This window comes from Ambystoma mexicanum, chromosome 4p (genome assembly GCF_040938575.1).
Source record: "Ambystoma mexicanum isolate Mex_15411 chromosome 4p, UKY_AmexF1_1, whole genome shotgun sequence".
NCBI lineage: Eukaryota > Metazoa > Chordata > Amphibia > Caudata > Ambystomatidae > Ambystoma > Ambystoma mexicanum.
Window position 1 is genome coordinate 177,429,215 of NC_090927.1, and position 21,626 is coordinate 177,450,840.

General features: G+C 43.4%; 1 protein-coding gene across 1 annotated transcript in view; it reads right to left on the reverse strand.

Moving 5' to 3' along the window:
* Window positions 1-21,626, reverse strand: part of EPHX2 (epoxide hydrolase 2) — a 1,142,911-nt gene that overhangs the window by 257,826 nt on the left and 863,459 nt on the right. The window contains exon 13 of the mRNA XM_069605642.1: window positions 17,385-17,459. Within this exon, the coding sequence (XP_069461743.1) occupies window positions 17,385-17,459 (75 nt within the window). The remainder of the gene's footprint in view (window positions 1-17,384; window positions 17,460-21,626) is intronic.

The following is a 21,626-nucleotide window of genomic DNA, read 5'->3' on the forward strand; positions in this document are numbered from 1 at the left end:
CTCTGGGCCAGTGCATAGAGCCACTTGCTTCGGGACTCGAGTGTGGACATCAAGGGGCCACCTCTCTCGTCCGTAGTGTACCGCATGTTCGTGGGGAACCTGATGCTAAATCATTTGTAGACAACCTGATCCTGGGACAGGGTTTCGTAAGTAGCAGAGCAGCTACCTCGCTTGCGATCTATTGAAAGTCCTTAATCAGCTTTGAAAGTGATTGGATCTGTTGATGAGGTAGCGGCAGAGGTAGAAGGTACCGCAATCAAATGACACGTCAGGTATTATGACCAAGGTGGATGGCCTTGAGAACTGAAGTAATGCAAATCTTGTAAATAGTGCTTAACACAGTTGTTTAAAAAAAATGGAGACCAGATGAGTCCCTGTCTCTGGGGCAACATATTTCCTCTTCAAAGTATTGGATTCTGGTAGCTGTAGTCTTGGCTAAATTCAATTGAGAATTGAAGGGGTAATCATAAGTGTTGCCATAGGGATTTACAATTACTGCATTCTGTAAGCATCTGGCAAAGGGAAATGTCTGCATGGTTCATGCAGCCCTTTCTACTGTTTCTCATTTTTGTGGTAATACGGCATGGGTGATTTGAGGTAAGGCTTTTGAGTTGGGGAATTTCCATCCACACAAAAGTGAGAAAAAAAACAGTTTCAGTACTGAAACTCGGAATTTGGTGACCAATAAAGCAGGCAGTACTACCAAATTCTTCACGTTTTACCGCTACTAGAAAACGTGTACTTACCCCCTTAGCAAATACAACCAATGATTTGCAAAAGGAAAGCCCAGGGCCCCAGGCCTAGAAAAGCAATGTCTGGCTGAGATGGTTTCAAGGCCTAGTGTTCATAAGAGCTACTGAGCATGTACTTTCCCATCATGAAAGGCCTTTAACGTTTTGTACATCGGGATTTTTACTGGCAGGTTATAGTTTCCCCTTTGATAGTTCTGATCATGGCGCAGACATGAAGGGCTGCCTCAGCAACATGCCTAGCGCGCCTTGAAAGAAATAAGAGGGGGGGATGGGAGTGGCAGGTCTCCATCTGATGTGTGTGTCTTGTGTAGGTGGGAGTCCCGGCAACGTATTAATTAGCAGAGCTGAGCGTGGGCGTCGGCACGTCAGGCCTGGCGGGCTGCGATCCGGTGAAGGTGCCCTGTCAGAATTAACGACCTCTAAACTGCCTCATCAAAATGCCGGGTCACACACCGCGGGGGCGAGGCTGGGCATCCTAATTCGGTGCTGCCAGCTTTTATCTTACATCGCGCACGCAGAGGACAGTCACGGGTGTTTAGGAGCATTCCTCAAAGTCAACTGGCCTCGAGTAATTATGAACACAGTTTACTCGTTTCCCGCCTTCCTGGGCCGCCAGGATTTCGGCGGCATTACAATTGCATTCTATTTACTCTTAAACCCAAGCCACAGCGAAACGGGTTAATCAACGTCGAGGCAGAGAAAACAACCTCTGAGTGTCTCCCTTAAAAAAAAAGAAATAGAACACTATTTTTCTAAAAGAAAAAAATGTTTTTACTTTCAACGAGCTGGATCTTTGATCCTCATCTTTACACGCGTTATACAGTGTTAAAAAAAATAATAAGGTTCAGCAGGGCGGGGACATGATCCCAATATTAAATGGACTGCGTGAACTATGAACACTTTAAATACCTATTATAGAAAACAAGAAACCCAGCCTATAACGGGCAGCAACAGCTATAGAGACTGTTTCCAGAGCCCAATGTTAGGCTCCATCAGTGCTTTCAGTGGGACACGAAATCGAAGGGGGTCCTCTCGAAGGGGGGCGTGGCCAAATTGTGCTGGGAGTAGCCTAATGAGGGGCGTGGGGGCGATTTAAAGATGGCCATCAGGAGCCCCAATGCATCTTTAGGTGGCCCTGTAATCACCCACGAGAAAGCACCAATGTAAGCTACTTGCTGCTTTGCATAAAATCGAATGGCATTTTGGGAAGAAAAAAATGAACACAAAGGAAAGAAGGAGCACACATGTTTAAATATGACATATCTGTTGCTGTGTTTCAAGTCTGAACCCCTTCTGAGTACATAATGCAATGGCCTGCCTAATTTTATTTATAGTAATACACTGAGAGTCATGTCCAATATAACCATTTGGACACATTCCGACTGGGAGTCTGCTGGCCTCACTGTAAGAGTTTCTTTCACAGTATATGTGTCATCAAGTATACTCCATAACCGGCTGTCAGCAAGAGTGTGTTGGAGGTGGTGGAGGCAAGCACACTTAAAGCCAAGTTCCATACTGGCAGTAGTTAAATGGTTTATCTAGGTTAGCCAGTGCCATACAAAAGTACATTTTGTTGGACACGATTTAATTTTTGCAAAAACATTTTCGCCCGCCTTCAGCACCTCAGTACATGGCCCCTGATCCTCCCCATATATTCAAACACCAGCACCTACCTATCTCCTGCCATTCTCTGCCCCAACCACCTGCAGAATACACAATCTGATTTTACTGTTTCAGCTTTCCAAGCTCCTGCCACCGCACACCAGCACTTGGTTCCTGCCAATAGCAAAGCCCCCATTAAACCACTTCCACATTCTGCTAGCAGCACACACTCTGCAGTCCCCACACATCACCGCGCCCCATTAACAGAAGCTGATAGATCAGAGCCGCTCCGGCCTGTCCCATGATCTCCCTGAGGGGTAGCTTCTGTTAAAGGACCACCCACTACCTTTTGGAGACGTAATTGGCACCACGTGGATCACGATTTGTTGTGCCTGATTTTGGATAGATGTAGAGGCACCTCTGAAATGAGTCTATCTTTTCTTTCGCAGATTCTAATTGATGTCGCTAATCAAATAGCCCTGCTCAAACTTACCGAAGCAGAGAGATGTTACTCCAAGTCTTGCCTTACTGACCAACTTTAAAACACACGCCTGCAAGTGAGGCAGGCGGAGTGTAAGTGGCGTGGTTCTTATAGCGTTGCTGAGAAAGTTGCATTCCAGCAACTTACAAACAGGTATTATCGGGAGATCGAGATGACTATGCGAGCCTTCTTCACTCGGAGCTGGCCCTTAATCAGTCGAAAAAACTTTTTTCGGTGGTGCAATCGTTTTCATCTCCCACTCATTTCTCCCCTGGAGTCCTACCAACTCAAACACTATGTGACTCTCTCTCTACATTTTTCCTTTCGAAAGTGGTGGACATTCGGAAGAACATCTATGACAGCAACCTGAATAGGCTATCTCCCCTCCTCCTGAAATTGGGGTTACTACTATGAGCGTCTGCGCTCAGCTTCCAACATTCTCTACGCATGAGGTCTTGCAGGCTATTGCTGGACTTAAGTCTGCCGCCCGTCAGATTCAATCCCTTTGGCCATTCTTAAAGCTGTTATGCCAGGCATGATGTCGTGGGTCACGAATGCAGTGAATAGTGCCTGTCAATCTGGCTCAATTCCTATGGAATTGAAACAGGCTACTGTCATCCCCCTTCTGAGGAAACCATCACTGGATGTTTCAGTGTTGGCGAACTTTCGTCCTATTTCTCTTCTCCCTTTTTTTATGAAATTGATTGAATCTTTGGTGGCACCTCTTCTTTCAGCTTTTCTGGAAACTTCTAAATTCTTTGACTCCTTTCAATCTGGGATTCGGCCAACCGTGGCATGAAGATGACCTAACCATGCTGGTTGACCAGGGTGGGGGCACTGATACTTTTAGATCTGTCTGCGGTCTTCGACATTGTCTACTACTCCATCATGCTGTCCCGGTTAGTGTCAGCTGGCCTCGCCGGGCATGTCCTGGCCTGGTTCGCTTCATCCTAACTGACAGAACACAGTTGCTATCCCTTTCCTCCCTTTCCTCTTTTCGTTCCCCTCTATGCACTCTCCTGTGGGGTTCCTCAGTGCTCTTCCTTTTCTCCAATGCTTTTTAATATCTATGTTCAGCCGCTGGTTCGCCTCATCCACTCCCATGGCTTCTGATGTTACTCATACGCTTATAACATCCAGATTCTGGGCTGATTAGATCTTGACCAGACTTAGGTGTCCTCGGGGCTCTGTGAGTGCCTGTCAGCTGTGGGAGGATGGATGAATGCAACTGGCTTAAACTGAACAGGGACAAGACGGAAGTCCTGGTGGTGGGTTCTCCTTCTTGCGCTGCTATGTGGACTTCCTCATTCTGCCCCCCCACTTTGGGTGATCTTCCTATTCCTGTGACGGTCGTCAATAATTTGGCGATTCTCTTGTCATCTTCCCTTTCGATGACCCTGCAGGTGAGTGCAGTGTGCAAAACAGGACATTTTCTCTTTAGAGTACTTAGGAAAGTACCCCCGTTCCTCTTTAGTCATTTGCAGCCACTGGTAGTGTCATCATTGATCATCAGCGCATTGACTGTTGCAATGTCCTCTATCTGGCTCATCTACAGGCACTGTCCACCGTCTGCCGTTGCTGCAAAATGTGGCGGCCGGGTCACACATTCTCCCTATGAAGCACATATTAGTCCAGTGTTTTGGGCCCTCCATTGGCTACCTATGACACAGAGGATTACGTTTAAATCCTTGTGCCTGGTTCACCAGGCTTTCTACGGCCAAGGGGCTGACTATCTGCAGGGTACATTTCGCGCTTATAGCCCAGGGTGAGCACTACATTCTGGTAGTGCTAATTTGGTGGCAATCCGTAAGGTCCGGCGATGCCGAGATGTAGGACGTGCCTTTTCATCTGCTGCAGGGAAGTTGTGAAATGGCCTCCCCTCTGACCTCTGAAGTATTGAGAACCATCTTCAATATAGGCGTACAGTGAATACCTTTTTGTTTTAATCATGTGTGGTCTTGTTTCGACCTTGGAATATCTTGTGCCAAGATGCCCTTGGGTGAACGTGCGTGCTATAAGTGTTAATAACATAACATAACAGAGCCTGATGATCCGTAACCCCTGTCTTTGCACATCAGTACTTAGCCTTTGACACTGCAAACTTTTCACCACCTGCCATCCCACCTGTCCTCTATCCAGCATCTGTGATATCCCTACCCCCAGTTCTTACCCCTTACTTCTGACATATCAGTACTTCCATCTTGGCTAAACTCACCCCCACCCCCGGACCTTGACACATTCCTGCTCCCAGCCACCATCCCTCACAATTAGCAGAGAAGTAACTGGCCATGGCACTCCTACCTATTCTCCAGTACCTGCCGCACACACATCATCACTCCTTGCACACCACTGCCACTTTCCCGTGGTGCACGAATCACATGCATGGTGGAAATCCTGCTCCTGTGGATTAAAGTCATCTCATCCAGGGAAGCCTGGGAAAGTGCAAGGGTCTGATAAATCCATGCGTCACCCCCGTCAAGACCTCACAATTAGTGCAGGCCTCCGCCACAGTGGCAACCAATAGGATTGTGTCAGTGGGGTTTTGGGGGTTACAGGACCAGGTGATAGTGCTGTGTCAGCAGCCAGGTCTCCATCCTGGTGATCCTCCGGTCACAGGGTATCAACGAAGGGTCACAAATCTGGTGGGTCCCATGGCCCCGGTGAAGGCTCAGCCCCGGATCCTTGGATGATTAGAATGGGAGCGTGCACATAGAGAGAGAAGCTGACGGAAGTACAAACCTCTGTGTTATTAATATTAACCTGGCTTAGCAAGAGAATGCCCAAACATCATGTGTGTGTGCTGAATCAACAAAGAGCCTGTAAAAGACACAGACACATTAGGTATAGTGCATTTGCTTAAAATGCATGTCCATGCCCCTGAATTTAACAGGCATTTGACTTGATTGCCACAGCAAGAGAGTCTTTTGTGGTTTGTAGGCAAATTGCAGAATCCTAACAAGCTTGGGAATCTAGTTAGCTCTGTTGCATCACACAGCCTTATTTTAAACACTTGCATTACGGATGTTGGATACATCTAGAAATGTGTGTAGCAATTGCTCTTTCTCATTTCTCCCACCTGAAACATTTTTGTAAGGTTTTGTAAGGAGAATACTTTTTGTGTACCTTTTTTCAGTCTAGTGCCCATCAATAAATTTAATATTTTCTTTTACTTATCTTTTACAATAACAGTTAACCAAGTTCACCATTACTTTTTTGCAACATATACACAGTCTATAGAACACTTGCAACATGCTTTACAGTTAATTACATTGTTTCTTTTGGTTTACACAGTCAGGGTTCTAGCATCTCTCTGAGAATCTCTTCACCTGTTTCAACAAAAAGCCTTTTAATTTCTGACTGTGCCTTCATCAGGACTATAAAGCAGTTATAAGAGTTTGCAAATTGGTAAGGCAATATTTTATTCATTTTTCCTATTCACATCTAAATTCAACATATAAATATAAAACAAATGTGTAACTCAGTGAACATGACTGATTATTTAAGATAATTGGTAAGATCATTATTTTTTTGCTGACATGAATTGTGGATATTGTTCCTCTAATTATTTTACTATCAATTGTACGTTTTTTATGCCATTTGCTGTCCATAAAGGGCAATTGACTACAATAGAAAATGTTAACGTTTTAGGACAATTAATACTTGTAGAACTTCGGTAAGTTAGAGTTTAGTGGTCAAGGTAAAAATCTGCTATAATTTTAATTCCAATTGGTTTTAGCATCCTCATGATAATGAGCTGGTAATTCATGCACTAGTTACCAAGTGTGGTATACAATTCAAAATAATGCTTTTAATGGTAAATATGGAAGGATTATCTATTGGAATATCTCCTGAAAATCACATTAAAAACATACAATAGTCGCTTCCAAAATTTAGGTGATACCAGTTTTGAATCAGCTGCAGCGCATCACTACAAAATTGGAATCACACCGCAGGCACACCTGCATGGAGGTAGACCACTGAATATGCCAAAATAAGGGCGATAATTGCTGATGAGGCAAGGCAGCTGGTTTCACTAGGGGAAATGGGAAAACTGGCATATAGAAGGAGGCGGACCACATTTTAGGAAGGGAGAACATCACTCTGTATTCTTAGCTATGGGCATATACTCATCATATATCGGTTAAACAAACCATCACCTCCACCCACATAGGGTGTCCTCGCAGGTGGTAAGCTCCAACAGTCTGACATGCAATGTCATCAGTCTCCTGGAGGAACGAAGGGGAAATCAGGGGTTTTTGATAGTGTGATTTTACCAATAGAAAGTCCAAGATGATGGCATGGACTTGGCCCTTCTTCCTGCCTCTCAACTGCTTTGCCACTGACTCCATTGTGATCGCAGTGAAGACACAGGACTACAGCCAGTGTCCACGACGTGACACTTACTCTGGTGCAAAGGGTGTGACTTGTCACCACTCTAGAGGATAGGAGGAGGAACGGTTGAGGTAGGAACCAGTTTAACCAGTACTGTGCCAAAGCGCAACCTCCTCAACAGCATCCTCCATTAACTGCCAGAAGTGAGCCCAAGGGTTACAATTGTACAAGAAACATTCCTTGTGAAATGTTTTCCTTCATAGATGGACTGACCTTTAGATGATGAAAAAAGGGTGACCGGAGTTCATTCAAAAATAATTTGGTAGTGAGTCAAAAGACAGTGAAAGTAGATCGATCCCAGGGTGATGCTGACGGGTGATGTTGAAAAGCAGTAAGCAACAGCTGGTCTATTAAATGGGGACATATTTATTTATTTATTTATATAGCGCTCCTAACCTGAAGGTATCTGGGCGCAAGTTTACAAGTTACAATTGAAGTACAGGTAGTTTTATTTACATTTAACAAAGTACATAGAATGATAAGGGGAGGCATATTATAATACCACACAATAGTACAATTACAGTGAGGGAGATAAAATTATAGTACAAAGCATAACACAGTTACAGCGCAGGGGTACATTAAGTTCCCTACATATGTCAATAATATGGGACTTGAATCATTATTGTTCTTGTGCAAACAGCCATGCTTTTAGTTTATTTCGGAAGGCCCAGTAAGCATGCCGAATTCTAAGGTCTGGCGGCAGGGCATTCCAGAGTCTAGGAATAGAAAACTCTTACCACCCGTTTTCTCTAGTTTGTAGCTAGGTATCATTAGTTGGTTGACCTGGGAGGCTCTGGTAGGTCTGTTAGACTGGTTCTTGGTGAAATTGCAGTTTAGGTATTTGGGGGATTTGTTCGCCAGGCACTTGTGGGTTAATCATAGCGTTTGAAGGCGATTCTGTTCTTCACTGGAAGCCACTGGACCTTTTGTCTGGTAGAAGTAATGTGGTTAGCTTTTGGAATGTTAAGTGCCGCTCTTAATGCATTGTTCTGTAACACTTGTAGTTTGTTTAGGTTACGGCAACTAGTGCCGATATAAAAGGCCTTGCAGTAGTCCAGTCTCGATAATATGAGGGCTCTAGCCAAAGTGATACAGTGGTCAGAAGAGAGGAATGGCCTGCAAGCGGTAATGATTTTCACTGTGTAGGCCACTGAGGAGGCTGTAGCATTGATTTGTTTAGTTAGTGAGAGTGTCGAGTCAAGGTAGATTCCTAGAGTTTTTACTTCATTAGCTACTTTGATGGTAATGTTATCAATAACAAAAGAGTTAAATTGTTCAGGTAGTTTGTTTAAATGGTTTTGGGAGCCAATCAATAGTATCTCCGTTTTGTGTCATTCAGGCAAAGGTCATGAATGGCCATACATGCCTGTATAACTTGGTATTTTTAATTAAAAGGTTTAGAATCGGTATCATAGGACCTGGTCTAAAACCTGACTGCCTAAGGCCTAGGAGATTATTTGATTCAATTTCATTTTGAATTTGAAGCTACCCTGCTAAAATCCAAAATTTTGAGAAGGAAGGGTACCGTAGTTATAGGTCGATAGTTAGTGGGTGTATTTGGTCAGAGCAGTAAATAGTAATGTTACAATAACATGACTGTACAAGACAAAATCTGGGCAGCTTCCCTCAACATGGAAAGGGGACAATGATAGCAGGAACCTATTAGGAGTGGATGATAAGTGCTGCATTTGAGATGTTGTTAGTCCAGACACTGAACAATCCAAGTATCAGAATTTGGTTAGCTAATAGTGTCATGGTGGACAGGTAGTAAGGTAGTCAGGTTAGACATCCATGGCACTACACAAGCGAGAGCTAGCATGTGGTGGTTCTGATGCTTCAGTAAAGGTACTGGAGAGTGTTGATGGACTGTGCATCATATCATTATTTTTACATACCTAACACGTACATCCTGGGTACATTGTGTCTGTAAGAAAAAATGGTTGTCGTATAGCACAAGTGCAGAAATAATGATTTAGCAGAAAAGACTGCACAATGTAGCTTTCCATTGATTCATGGCAATTTTGCTGTTGTGAGAATGAGCAGTGTTCTCATTTGTGTTCATGTGTTTTGGGTCTATTTCTAAGGGACCTTTGGTATTTTTCTGTGAAAAAGCAGAAGCAAGCCTGAACTGCCTTATAAAAGAACCAAACATGTGTAAAATCACATTGATGGGGAGAGGACCACCATGACACATGGACTAGTTATATGGATCAAGCTATGTAAGTAAAACAAGAAGTGAAACAAAAGAAATATTTGAGGGCATTTTTAACTCATTGCAACGTGTTCGCTCAAGATTTTGAATGTGTGTGCATGTATGTGTGGTGTGTGTGTTATCTGTGGGTGCCTGAATGTGGTTCTCAGAGTTTGGGGAATTGCAGTGGCATGAGGGAGATGCAACAGATTACAGTGACAAGGAGGACTCAAAGTGCTGCGTGGAGAATTCTGGTATAGATTGTGGTTGCAGCTTCATGAAAGTGATTTCCAGTGACTTTTACTGGCATAGATTGTGGCTACAGCTTCATGAAAATTAGTACAGTATCAGTACTGGCATAGATTGTGGCTGCAGGTGCGTGAAAGTGATTTACAATGACTATTTCTGGTATTGACTGTGGACACAGCTTCATGAAAGTGATTTACAGGGACCATACTGGCATAGATTGTGTTTGCACCTTAAGGAAATTGATTTAAAGTTGCCGTACTGGCATAGATCTGGGGCATAGTTGCATGAAAGGGATTTACAACAACAATGCTGGAATATGTTGTAGAGAAAGGCATCATAAAAATGCTGTAAATCTCTTCTGTGTATTGTTTATAACATGGCAGCTACTGGATTTCTTTTCATGTGTTACTCTAGAGAACCAATTGTAAATTGTATGTTTTTTTACTCCACATTTCTCAAAAATTGTGCTGTAAAATGCACCATTTCAAGAACTCTCTACCCCACCCTCCACATTACACACCAATTTGTTTTCCATATATTATTGTCCTCCACCAAATAAAGGCATCTGCTGCTACTGACTTTGAATAACATACAATACTAGTACCCACTCAGGAGATGCCCAATGCCCTGGAACCAAAAGTTGCTTCTGTCATTGACATGTATACAGTGATTTCAATGGCCATGTAGAGTGGTGGCTGGTACATATGGATGCTAGGTCCCAACCCTTTGTGTCTATGTTAAGTGAAAAATATATGGTTTGATTAAAAAAAGTACAGGGGCAACATGGTCATCATGTGCATTGCATATGCGTGGTGGCCAAGGAGGTCTGCAAGTCTGCTGCTGACTGTGTATCTTCAAAGAGTTTACGGGGGCCCCTCAGCAGAGCTCAGAGTGCCCCTCCCACATTTTGTGTGACACAACATAGAATGAGTTTGCATGGGCTGAATCCCAGCATACCTCAAGAGATTTGCATGTACACATGTTTGTATCTGAAAGTGTGATTGAGGGCTTTTCCTCAAAAGATATTTTTATTTGTCCATAACGTCATGTTGACATTGACATACATGATTGCAAATTTCTTTTAAAGAAGACTTTTTCTGCCTTTTTCTCTTAATTGAAATTTGACAAACTTGGAAGACATGTGGTAGGTTGGCTAGGCATTCAAGGTCAAAATATCAGTCTGAATATGCTCTGATGAAAGGTTGACCACTGTGACGGGGTTGGTGACCAATTTTATTAAGTACAAATCTGCAAAAAAGGCAAACCTGTAATTCCACGCTTTCCGTTTATTGAAGCAATAGATGTGGGATTTGTGAAAAAAATGAAGGTTACTACCTATAATTAGATAAAATGTACAAACATTCTGTATGCCAACAAAGATTTGACATATTAGTACACACTAAACATAACATAAAACCAACAATTTTGGAATCTTACCTCAGTTTTTTTGTTTTGGATTGCTAATGTGTTAATAATGTTTTCATGGAGATTCCAAGATGGCGGCCAAGCCGGGTAGACGTGTGTGAGCAAAGCTCGTCCCCCAGCTCGGGCCGCATTAAAAGAAATGACAATAAAGAGGACATTTGGCCCACCAGGAGATAGTCTCCACAGATGACACGCAGAGGGGAAGAAAATCCGGAAGACTCACTACACCGCCACAACGAGAAGGGACCCGAAAGCAGAAACGAAAGAGAGCGCACAGGAGAGGCTCTCGTCAGACCGACCCAGCAAGCGTTGAGAGAGACGGAGACTCCCGACCGAGATACAGGGACACAGGAAGCTGGCCCGGCTCGCCCCTCCACAGTAGGACCCTCCGCCCCATACCAGAAGCAGGGTCGCGGAGCTACAGCGACCATCTCAAGGGGCCAGACAAGTGTCCTGGCCCGGGTGGTTACTCAGCACCCGACGCGGGGAAGAGAAGAGGCGAGGCACAGCACCCTCCGTGGGACCTGGTGACTCAATCCAGAAGCGGAGCAGCATAGCCCCCAGAGACCATCGCCAGCGACCCAGGCAAGCGACCTGGCCAGACCGGAGACACACCATAACGAACATTCACCAGCCCAGCATACCACCGACCCGCAGCAAGAGTGGACAGGAACCCACAGACCCTCTGACGGTGCAACATCAGCAGGGGTCCCCCTCCTCCATACAGCGTCCGGCAGGAAATCCACCGGAGTGAACAAACAGTAAAGAAGAGACAGGAGACTGCGCTGTTGACGCCACCGCTGGAGGGGAGAACAGCGGAAGACTGCGGGACCGCCACACAAGAAGAAAGGAAGAGCAATGGCCGGTAAGCACATTGGGACGGCGGGAGGTCTGGCTACAGAAAACACATGCAACCTCCTCCCCCCAGCAGAAACCACAAACAATAAGAAGGGACTGGGCCCGAGGGAACAGGCTGAAAGAAAGACTCCCTCCAAGGGGGGCACCCTGGCAATCTCTCAATTCACAACCCCTTGGGAGAGTAGATAGATACAGGAGGGGAGGACACCCATCCTCATGTGAACTATACTCAATGGGTGAACATAAGAAATAACCAACGCCCACACGTTTAACCTCAGAGGCAAGGGAACATATTACAGCCAACATCAAGAAGGAAAACCGGCTGATCAGACAAAAAGACCCTCACCACATACACAGCCAGGCGGAGTGGTCAGCGCACACCAGGTCCACAACAAGAAACGATAGCTACAGCACATCAGACCTGCAAAAGAGACCAACCCAGCAGAGAAGGCACCCCTAAAGGACGGAACGGGACGTCTCACGTGCCATACAAAGTGAGGATTATCAAAACCAGAGGGGCAAGAACCCCAATAAAGCGAACACAACAGGTAGAATACCAAACACCGAGACCACCACGGGAGAAGACTCACACACATGTCAAGATCTAGAAATCGTCAGGTCCAACAGGCGACACAGCCATGCAACAGTAAGCTCAAACAAGATCAAGATCTACTACAACTTTGGGGAACAGATAAAGGAGCGACACCAAAAACAAACACACGAAAAGACAAGGGGAAGAGAATAGTAGAGCTCTCAGAAGCCAAAGACATGGCCACGAAAGACGACATGAAAACGTGGTTCAAAGAATTTCAGGACCAATTCATATCCTCCACGCAAACACAATTCGAAAACATGAAAGGGAAGATGAAACAAGCAATCCAGGAATTAAAGAAGGATATAGGGAATCTGGAGGAGTGAACGGACCAACTAGAAAGAACGGTCCAGAACATAGATGAGGAAACACAGCAAAATGCCGAAATACAAGAATGTCTGGCCCGACTGGCCCAAGAACTAGAGACCCAATGCGAAGACTTGGAGAATCGCTCCCGAAGGTTGAACATAAGAATTAAAAATATGTCAGAATCGGTCGAAGACAAAGACCTACGCATGGCAACCCAACAGGTGTTCCAAGATATACTCTCGGATGGGTCAGGCGAAGAAATCTAAATCGACAGAATTCATAGAGTCGGCCTCTGGAGAGCGGGAGAACCAGGAGCCCGCCCAAGAGATGTACTAGTCGCACTGACGCAATATACACAAAAAGAGAAAATTTTAATCGAGAACTACCCCCTAACACTAGCAACCATATACACCTTAAACATGGGTCAGGATGGATTCATTAAAGACACACTGAATAAATTGGAAAACTTTGCGGTAGGAGAAGTAATACTGACAGGGGACTTCAATTTAGCATGTAACCCGAGGGAGGACCGCTCAAACCCCAAAAACACGCAACAAGGTATTGGTCACAGTCATTGAAGGATTTAATGGGGAAATTGGCCCTGGAAGACGTGTGGCGACGACTCAGAGGAACGACCCCAGGATATACATACCACTCACATGTACATGGCTCGAGCTCAAGAATTGACTACATATGGGCCACCGGGAGCCTACTAGAGGAGATTCAGGACATAGAAAAAGTCCAGATCTCTCTTTCAGTCCATGCCCCGTTATGGATAACACTTCCCAAGATTTGCAAATGCTCAGGTCTTTGGCGCTGGACACTCCCAAGAGAAATATTACAGGATCCAGTAATGAGAGAAACAGTTAGAGAGAAAATAACAGAATATTTTGAACAAAATGATACCCAGGAAGTCTCAAAAGCCACAATATGGGAAGCCTTCAAGGCAGTGATTCGAGGACAAATAATAGCCCTTGAAGCACAGAAAGACAAGCAAGCCAGAAAATGGGAAAACAAATTGGAACACAAATTGGAAGAGATAAGGGAAGAAATGACTGTCAACAGATCTCTGTAAACAAAGAGAGCATACCGACATGTCCAAAGTCAGCTAGAAGCACTCAGAACCAAAAGAGCTGAAACCCAAGTGTTCCATTTAAAGCACTGGTACGTGATGCAATCGAACAAGGCGGACACATTACTGGCGAGACAACTGAAAGGAAAACAACAAAACCAAATGGTAAAAGAATTAAAAGATGAACATGGGCAAGTAGAAACACAATCCAAAAATATAAAAGAAATATTTAGAGACTATTATCAGAAACTCTATACATCGGACAAACCGAAAGAGGAGGAACAGAAAGCATACCTGAATGAGATTACACTTCCAATGATCACCCCGGAAGAGAAAGCACTACTGGAGGAACATATAACAACAGAGGAGGTAACAAGAGCAATCAGAGATCTGCCTAAAAACAAGTCCCCAGGTTCGGATGGCTACACAGCCACCTTCTATAAAACCTACGCGGAAGTTTTGTCCCCCATTCTAACGAATCTTTTCAACACCTTCAAAGACACGGCCAACATCACGTCGTCAATGAATGAGGCAAAAATACTAGTATTCTACAAGAAAGGGAAAGCCCCCGTGAACCCGAGCTCATACCGCCCAATAGCACTAATAAATATAGATGCAAAACTATACACAAAGATCCTAGCTAACAGACTCTCGCCCCTACTCCCCAAACTGATACACCAAGATCAATCAGGATTCATCCCAAACAGGAAAATGCACAACAATATCAGACGAATCCCACATCTAATAGAAAAAGTGGAGATCACCAACTCCCCGGCAGCAATCCTAGCAGTAGACGCCAAAAAAGCATTCGACCGGCTGGAGTGGTTCATGCTGTTTGCAGTGTTGGAAAAAATGGGCATGAGCAACAAGTACATAGGCATGATACGGGCCAACCACAATTCACCCTCGGCAAGAATTGCAGTAAATGGAGAACTCTCAGACAAGATCAGGATAGGGAGAGGTACCAAACAGGGCTGCCCTTTGTCCCCCCTCCTATATACAATCTTCCTCGAGCCACTACTGGCGAAGATTAGGGCGACACCCAATATCAAGGGCATAGTAATGGGAGGACAGACACACAAGACAGTGGCATATGCGGATGACATGTTGATGACCATAACCGAGCCAACAGAGACACTACCCCACCTTATTCAAGAAACAGACGAATATGGAATATTAACGGGCCTGAAAATAAGCAAAAGTCATCTGTAATGGTTCTGGACGGAGATACACAGGAAAACGAAAGAGCTACACCTTCAATCGGCAGAAGAGGGGGTGCGATACCTCGGAGTCACGCTGACCAAATAGATACAAAATCTCTATGCAGGGAATTATATCTACAAAGCGACTATATGATGCAGTGGTGCCCACACATAATCTGCATATTGGACATGTTCACAGGCTGAGTCAGAATATGAAGAGTGGCAGCAGAAGAAAAGGAAGGACAGTACAATCGGTGAGGGGAAGGGAGGGGGGGATGTTGTTGAATCCCGTTGGTTTTGTATAAAGAAATATCAATAAAAATATATTTTTTTAAAAAAGGTTTTCATTTTGTTTGTAAATTGTAGTTGTATGTGTGCTTGTTTGTACTTTGCAAGTCAATATGACCTATTCTTGGTGTGAAATGTGGCATTAATATTGCATGAAGTGTATATTTTTGGTGCAATCGTTCTTCCTAGGATTGGTGGTGTATGATATATGTTGTTGGTGTATGATATATGTTGTTCACTTTAATGTGTCCAGTAGGACTATTGTTCAAACTGTAATGTGCGTTTATAGTATGTATGGTATGTTTGCTATGCATCTTGGTATTTGTTGTTGGTGTATGTAGTAAAGACATGCAAATGTAATGATATTACGTTTTGAGTTGTTATTTATAAGGTTCAAACATTTCTGGTTTTATATTATGTCTAGTGTGTAACAAAACGATAACATTGACATTCACACCATTTGTACACATTGTATATGTAGTAACATTAACTTCAAAAAAATCCCACCAATTTCTTTATTTTCCAAGGAAATATTCTATGATTTGCATGTGAGTTATGTTAACATTTGTGCTTGGAGGGGCAATGTTTTAAGTTCATGCATACTATTTTCAATGATTTCATGCACGTGGTGTTATTGGTGTCTTAGTGATTTGTTATGAAGGATCCACAGATGTGCTGTTTGTAGAACATTGACTCCTGATAATGTACTGATGGGAGTGCTGAGCAGGGGATTAGCTAGTGTATTAAGTTGTTTGCGTGTGTGTGTGTTTTGGGGGCTGCAGGTGTTTGTGTGCATAGTTTTGTCACTTGTTTATTTTGTGCAGGATATCCATTTAGTTTTGTCCCTCCGACCCTACTGCACATGTGTAGTAGCACCACTGCATTTTGGATACTGTGAAACATCAGGCGCATTTCACAGCAAATTATTCACTTTGTTTTTTCCCCCGTCTGACCATATTCCCCATGTACGGTGGCTCTATTGTGTGTTGGGTGTGGTAGATTATCGTGTGCATTGCACAGAATATTTTCCTTTTCGCTGTAGATTTTTTTATTTTGTTTGGTACCACTGACTCTACTGCACCTGTATATTGGCCCTATTGCATCCCCGGTGCTGCAAATCATCTTGTACATTTTGCTGTATATTTTTCATTCTGCAGAATTGTTTTCATTTCGTTTGTGCCTCAGACCATACTGCACATGAATCAATAGGGGGGTGTCTGTGTCACAAATGATTTGGCATCTTGCAGTATATTCTTCATCCCTTGTGTCCCTCTAACCCTCTTGTGCATGCACTAATATATAAATAATATATTTTTCTTAAAAAGTGAAGTTTGGGTTATCCGAATTCCATATGCGAGTGCAAGGGCTATTTGTGTGCCCTAAATCTCGAAAATTGAAGTGCGCAACTTTGAGATATGCAGCCTGAAATTGTGATTTTTAAGGCACTAGGGAAATCCCAATGCAAAACATGTAATTGCTCAGTTTCATTCATGGACTTTAACATATTGATGAAATGCCCTGCGTGTTCGGATCTAGCTGGATCAGTTTCATCCCAGTTTTCACAAACCTTTATCAGCGGGAATATAAGTTATGGAGAAAAACAGTTTTTAACTTTTCCTATGTTCAGTGTCATGTGACTCTGAACATGAAGTCTCTGTCGTGACTCTGTAATATATACACATCAGTTATTTTTAGGTGACATGTCTTTATATTACTGAAGATCTCTCGATCCATTGGTGCAAATGTAATGCCACTGGAAAGAGTGGTAACCAAAATACACAGAAACAGAATAGAGAAGAATAAGAGGGGGTGGCGACTACCTATACTTTACCCCACAAAACACATTTTTAAATGGTTAATGTTACATGAGCACCGGCAATATTGCAGCAGAAATAATAACATGGATCCCACTGATGAGATTGTGTTCATGAAGAAAATATCTTAATATTGTCAATAACTGGGCTGACGTACCTCCTTCTTAGATCCTCGAAACATCACTTTAAATGTCCTTGACAAGTTTTTCTCAAGTTCTGATTCAGCGACACCCTTTGAATAACAAAATATAATTTAATCAACTGAATGTCCATTGTTTAATTTTCTGACAGTTTATCCATACTACAGTATCAAAATATTTGCTGGGTAATGGCATCATTTTTTCTTAAATTGATCATAGCTGTTTGTATCACATATGTCTTCATTGATCGTCAACTGAAATTTGCATCCCAAATGTGAGGGGTCAGTAAGGCAAGGCGGACAACTGCTTGGAGTTTTCTCAAAATATGATATTTTATTAAAAGTACATATTTTCAATTAAAGCCTAGCCTTACTCTACCGAGGAATTCCCTACCTAGTCTAAAGGCTAGCGGAACAATCTTGAGCATGGGCAAACTGGCCCTAACTCTAAACAACAAAATATACAAAGAAAATTATACAGCAACATAAAATAATAAACAATATCCGAATGGTCTTTGCCTGTCCTTGGTAAGATACCTTCCACTCTTAAAGCCAACTTCAAAGTGCTCAAAGGAAAAGAAAAGTCTTTAACCAGTTCTTATCAGATCCAAATGAAAGCAAAAGTCCCAAAAAAAATCACTGGTAACAACTCTTTTTTCCTGGGTGAAAAGATCCCCTTCCAACTTCCAGCAAAGAAAGAAAGTAGCACCAATGTTAATCCCGTTAATGTTGATAATTTGTCTCTTCTTCAAGATAGTTTGTCACAGTTCAAAAGAAAGTGCAATATTTCCTCAATGGTAATAGTACACCATTATTTAGGACTTCTGCTACAACTTTACATTAGGGTAGGACTTCTTCAGTACATTTGGTGTATTTCTCAGGATGCCTTTCTTTGGGCTGCTGCTTCCCTTTCAGCAACCACCTGTCTACTGTTGTTACTATGAAAACAGTCACCTTTGTCCAGCTGCACGCTCCTACTTCAAGCCACTTCAATGCGACATCCGCTGACAGCGTAGAACACCACCACAGCTCAGGTACTACTACCACAGCTTAGGCAGGTATTGACAAGACACTTCAACCTCTTCAGGTAGGCAAGGCACTCTTCCTTCCTAAAAAGGGCCGCCTCTTTCCCCCTTCTGTCTAACTGCTACAAGTACAACCTGCTTCTGCCCACAAGACTCATTTCTTTTCAGCTTCAGCAGTATTTTGCACCACAGGTTGTAATTATACTTCACAAACATTTAGTTCCCCTTCCTCAGCTTTACTCACACCTTTTCTGTCCAAGTAATTACTCAGAAGAAGTAGTGCCCCTCATTCAGCTTCATGTAACAATGCCACACTTGTATATTGGGCTGCTTGACAGTTAACAACTTGAAAGTGTTGATAGATAGCTTTTTAACTCTTAACAAGAATTTTTTCACTATGAAACAGGTTTGCCTCTTGGCTTGGGTAATGCTTGTTCCTATCCAATATTTTAAACTCTTTACTCCTTGCATTTAGAAAGAATGTTAATTCTGGATACCGTATAGGATTCAATCTTTTGAGTGAAACACAATTGGGGCACACATGACTACTCTTTAAGGTAGATTTTCGAGTTTAAAGTTGTAAATAGAATTGTACTTCTGTGTAATGTTGAAGGATGCAACTCTGACTTCCTTCGGAATACATAATTGGGCACACGCTGTTAGGCAGAATCCTGTTTAGTTCCCTTAGGGAGCACTACAGAAGATTAAGACTACAGGTATATGCAATAAATCCCCTTTGGTATCAGTCTGTACCACAAAGATTTAGTTGGTAGCTGTGGCTAAGCAGTCAGACTTATCTCAAGAGGGAGATGAGCAGTATTCAGGGTTTACACAATAAGACTACAATACTATGGAGCAAGGAAACACTGACCAAAGCTTTGTATCAAAAAGAATATATATATTTATTTTACATACTCTGATGTTCACACACAAATCACTATTATTAAAGTAAGTTAAAACAGTCAGGAAAAGTATACACAACTCCCTATTTAAATTGTAGACAAGTTTGAGCAAGAGAGAAAACTGAGCAAAACGGCACAAACATTTCTCTCTAACAATTTCTTCAGAGGGAGGGAAAGAACATGTTATACAGGCCCCTTAAACACACTGGCACCACTTCCCAATTGGACTGTGAACAAGTTAAGCAAGGCAGCACTTTAGCATCAACAATACTTTGGTGAAAACCGAGCAAAATGGTGTTAGGGAGAATTCTCTGTTTAGGCTGAATTTCCTAACCTAGTGAGTCCCCCAGCAGCTTTGCTGGATTTCTGGAGTTTGTTTTTTTTCTCCTGCCAAGAGTGAGACTCTTTTTCTCCCACTCTTGGACATGATTTGTGGTGTTGCTTTGACTGTTAATGTGTTTTATGGGCTATGGGGTCCTTTACTCCATAGGGTCTCATGTGTTTGTACTATGTGTGTTACACAGCAACCTCCGTGCAGTGATTCAGGGGTGTCATAGTGACACCCCACCATAGACTCCATACCCTGGGACTGACTACTGTCTCCCAGGGCATGTAAAGTCACCATTGGCTTTACTAGTCCCAAATTATGAACAGAAACCAGTACAAACCATCATATTGTGGACGTACTGGTTGGGGCAATTCGATTGCCCCGGGGTCTGTTAGTCGAGGGAGCACGCCTCCGTCCCCCCTGATCGAGGTTTTGGCTGGTGGCAGTGGATACTACTTTTAATATTCGACCGCGAATGTATCTCTATGGGATTTTCCCATTGTTCGAGGCTACCAACTTTAATTATTTAATTCTCATAGCCTCGAAGATACCGCCGGTTTATTTATATAATATTAATTTGCCAGTTGGTATTTTTGCCAGAACTCGATTCTAAAATGGCGTTTGTGTTCTCTTCTGTGACTCCAACCCAAGTCGAGCCCTTTGTTCCACTTTTTGGCGGGCTTCTCCACAGAAGCCTCCAAAAGTGGAGCCACTCTGTCTGGGTACCACAGGAGGTGTGGGAGGGGGTTTAGGCACCCTGGACTGAGTTACCTTGGTAACTCAAGTCGCACTCTTGTGTGATTGGCCCAAGTGCGTGCCGGCCGGCTCATCACTTAGCATGTTTGATTGACAGCTAGGCTGAATGAATGGGGGTGTGCTGCATAAAAGCAGGGCTTTTGGGACTGACACTTGAGAAGTTGCCACAGGACCTGAGAATCCAACTAGGGAGAAGCTGAGCCGACCTGCTACGACGACACCACCGGTGGAGCCCTGCGGAACCGACTCACCACTTCCCGACGACAGAGAAGATCTCCCGGCTGGAAAGTCTTCTTCCCCTGACTGGTGGGCACAACCAGTTTACCTTCTTTTTCTCGAATCGCAGGACATCTTGTGGTCGAATTTCCTGTGCCAAGCACCCCAGCGACCGGATAGCCACTTACCACTGGACCGCAAATAAAAGGACCGCTCCTTTTAACTGAGAACTCCGCGGCTGGTTTCTTCCCTGGCAGTGCAACAGACTCCTGTCTTCCTCCCCGACAAGATCCTCTCTTCCCCCGGACTAAGCACCGACTTGCATCCGCTGCCAGGTACAACTGCCCCCGCTGGAGTATTCTCACCACTTTAAAGTACCGTGTCCGCCAGGCCTCCCTTTCTAAAGATTGCTACAAGGTAATAATAATCCCTTAACCTTCTGGACTGGGCTGGCCGCCTTGACCATCTAACTGGTCCCTTTCCTTTGGTCCAACTTCTTTCTGAACCTTTTCGAGACTTTTGTGCACTTTTCAACCGTGTGACCTTGGACACATTTCGTTCTGATCCTCTTAAAGTGGATCCGGCTTTCTGAACTCTAACTTCACGGTTTGACACTGCCTTACTCTCTTGCTGTGTTCTTTTGAAAGTGTTGGGATCTGTTTCAATTTATGCTCTGCCTTTCTCTCCTTTTTAAACCGAATTATTAGAGTGCCATCGGCGTTAAGCGCTCACCGCTGTCTAAAAATAAGTGGGGCTTTACTTAACACTTGTCTAATATCCTTTTAAGGGAGTGTATATCTTTTAGTGACCATGTTTTTGAATTGCTTAATATTAGTGCCTGCGTGTTTAATTAGATGTGGTTTTAAATAAATACTTATATCTCTTTTACATCAAGCTCTGGTCAGTGTTTGCTTGTTCTACTGTGTTCTTTTGACCTATTGTGAATACTCTGTATACTGCCTAACTCTTCTTGAGGGAAGTCTGACTGCTCAGCTACAGCTACCAAGTGAATCTGTGTGGTACAGACTGCTAC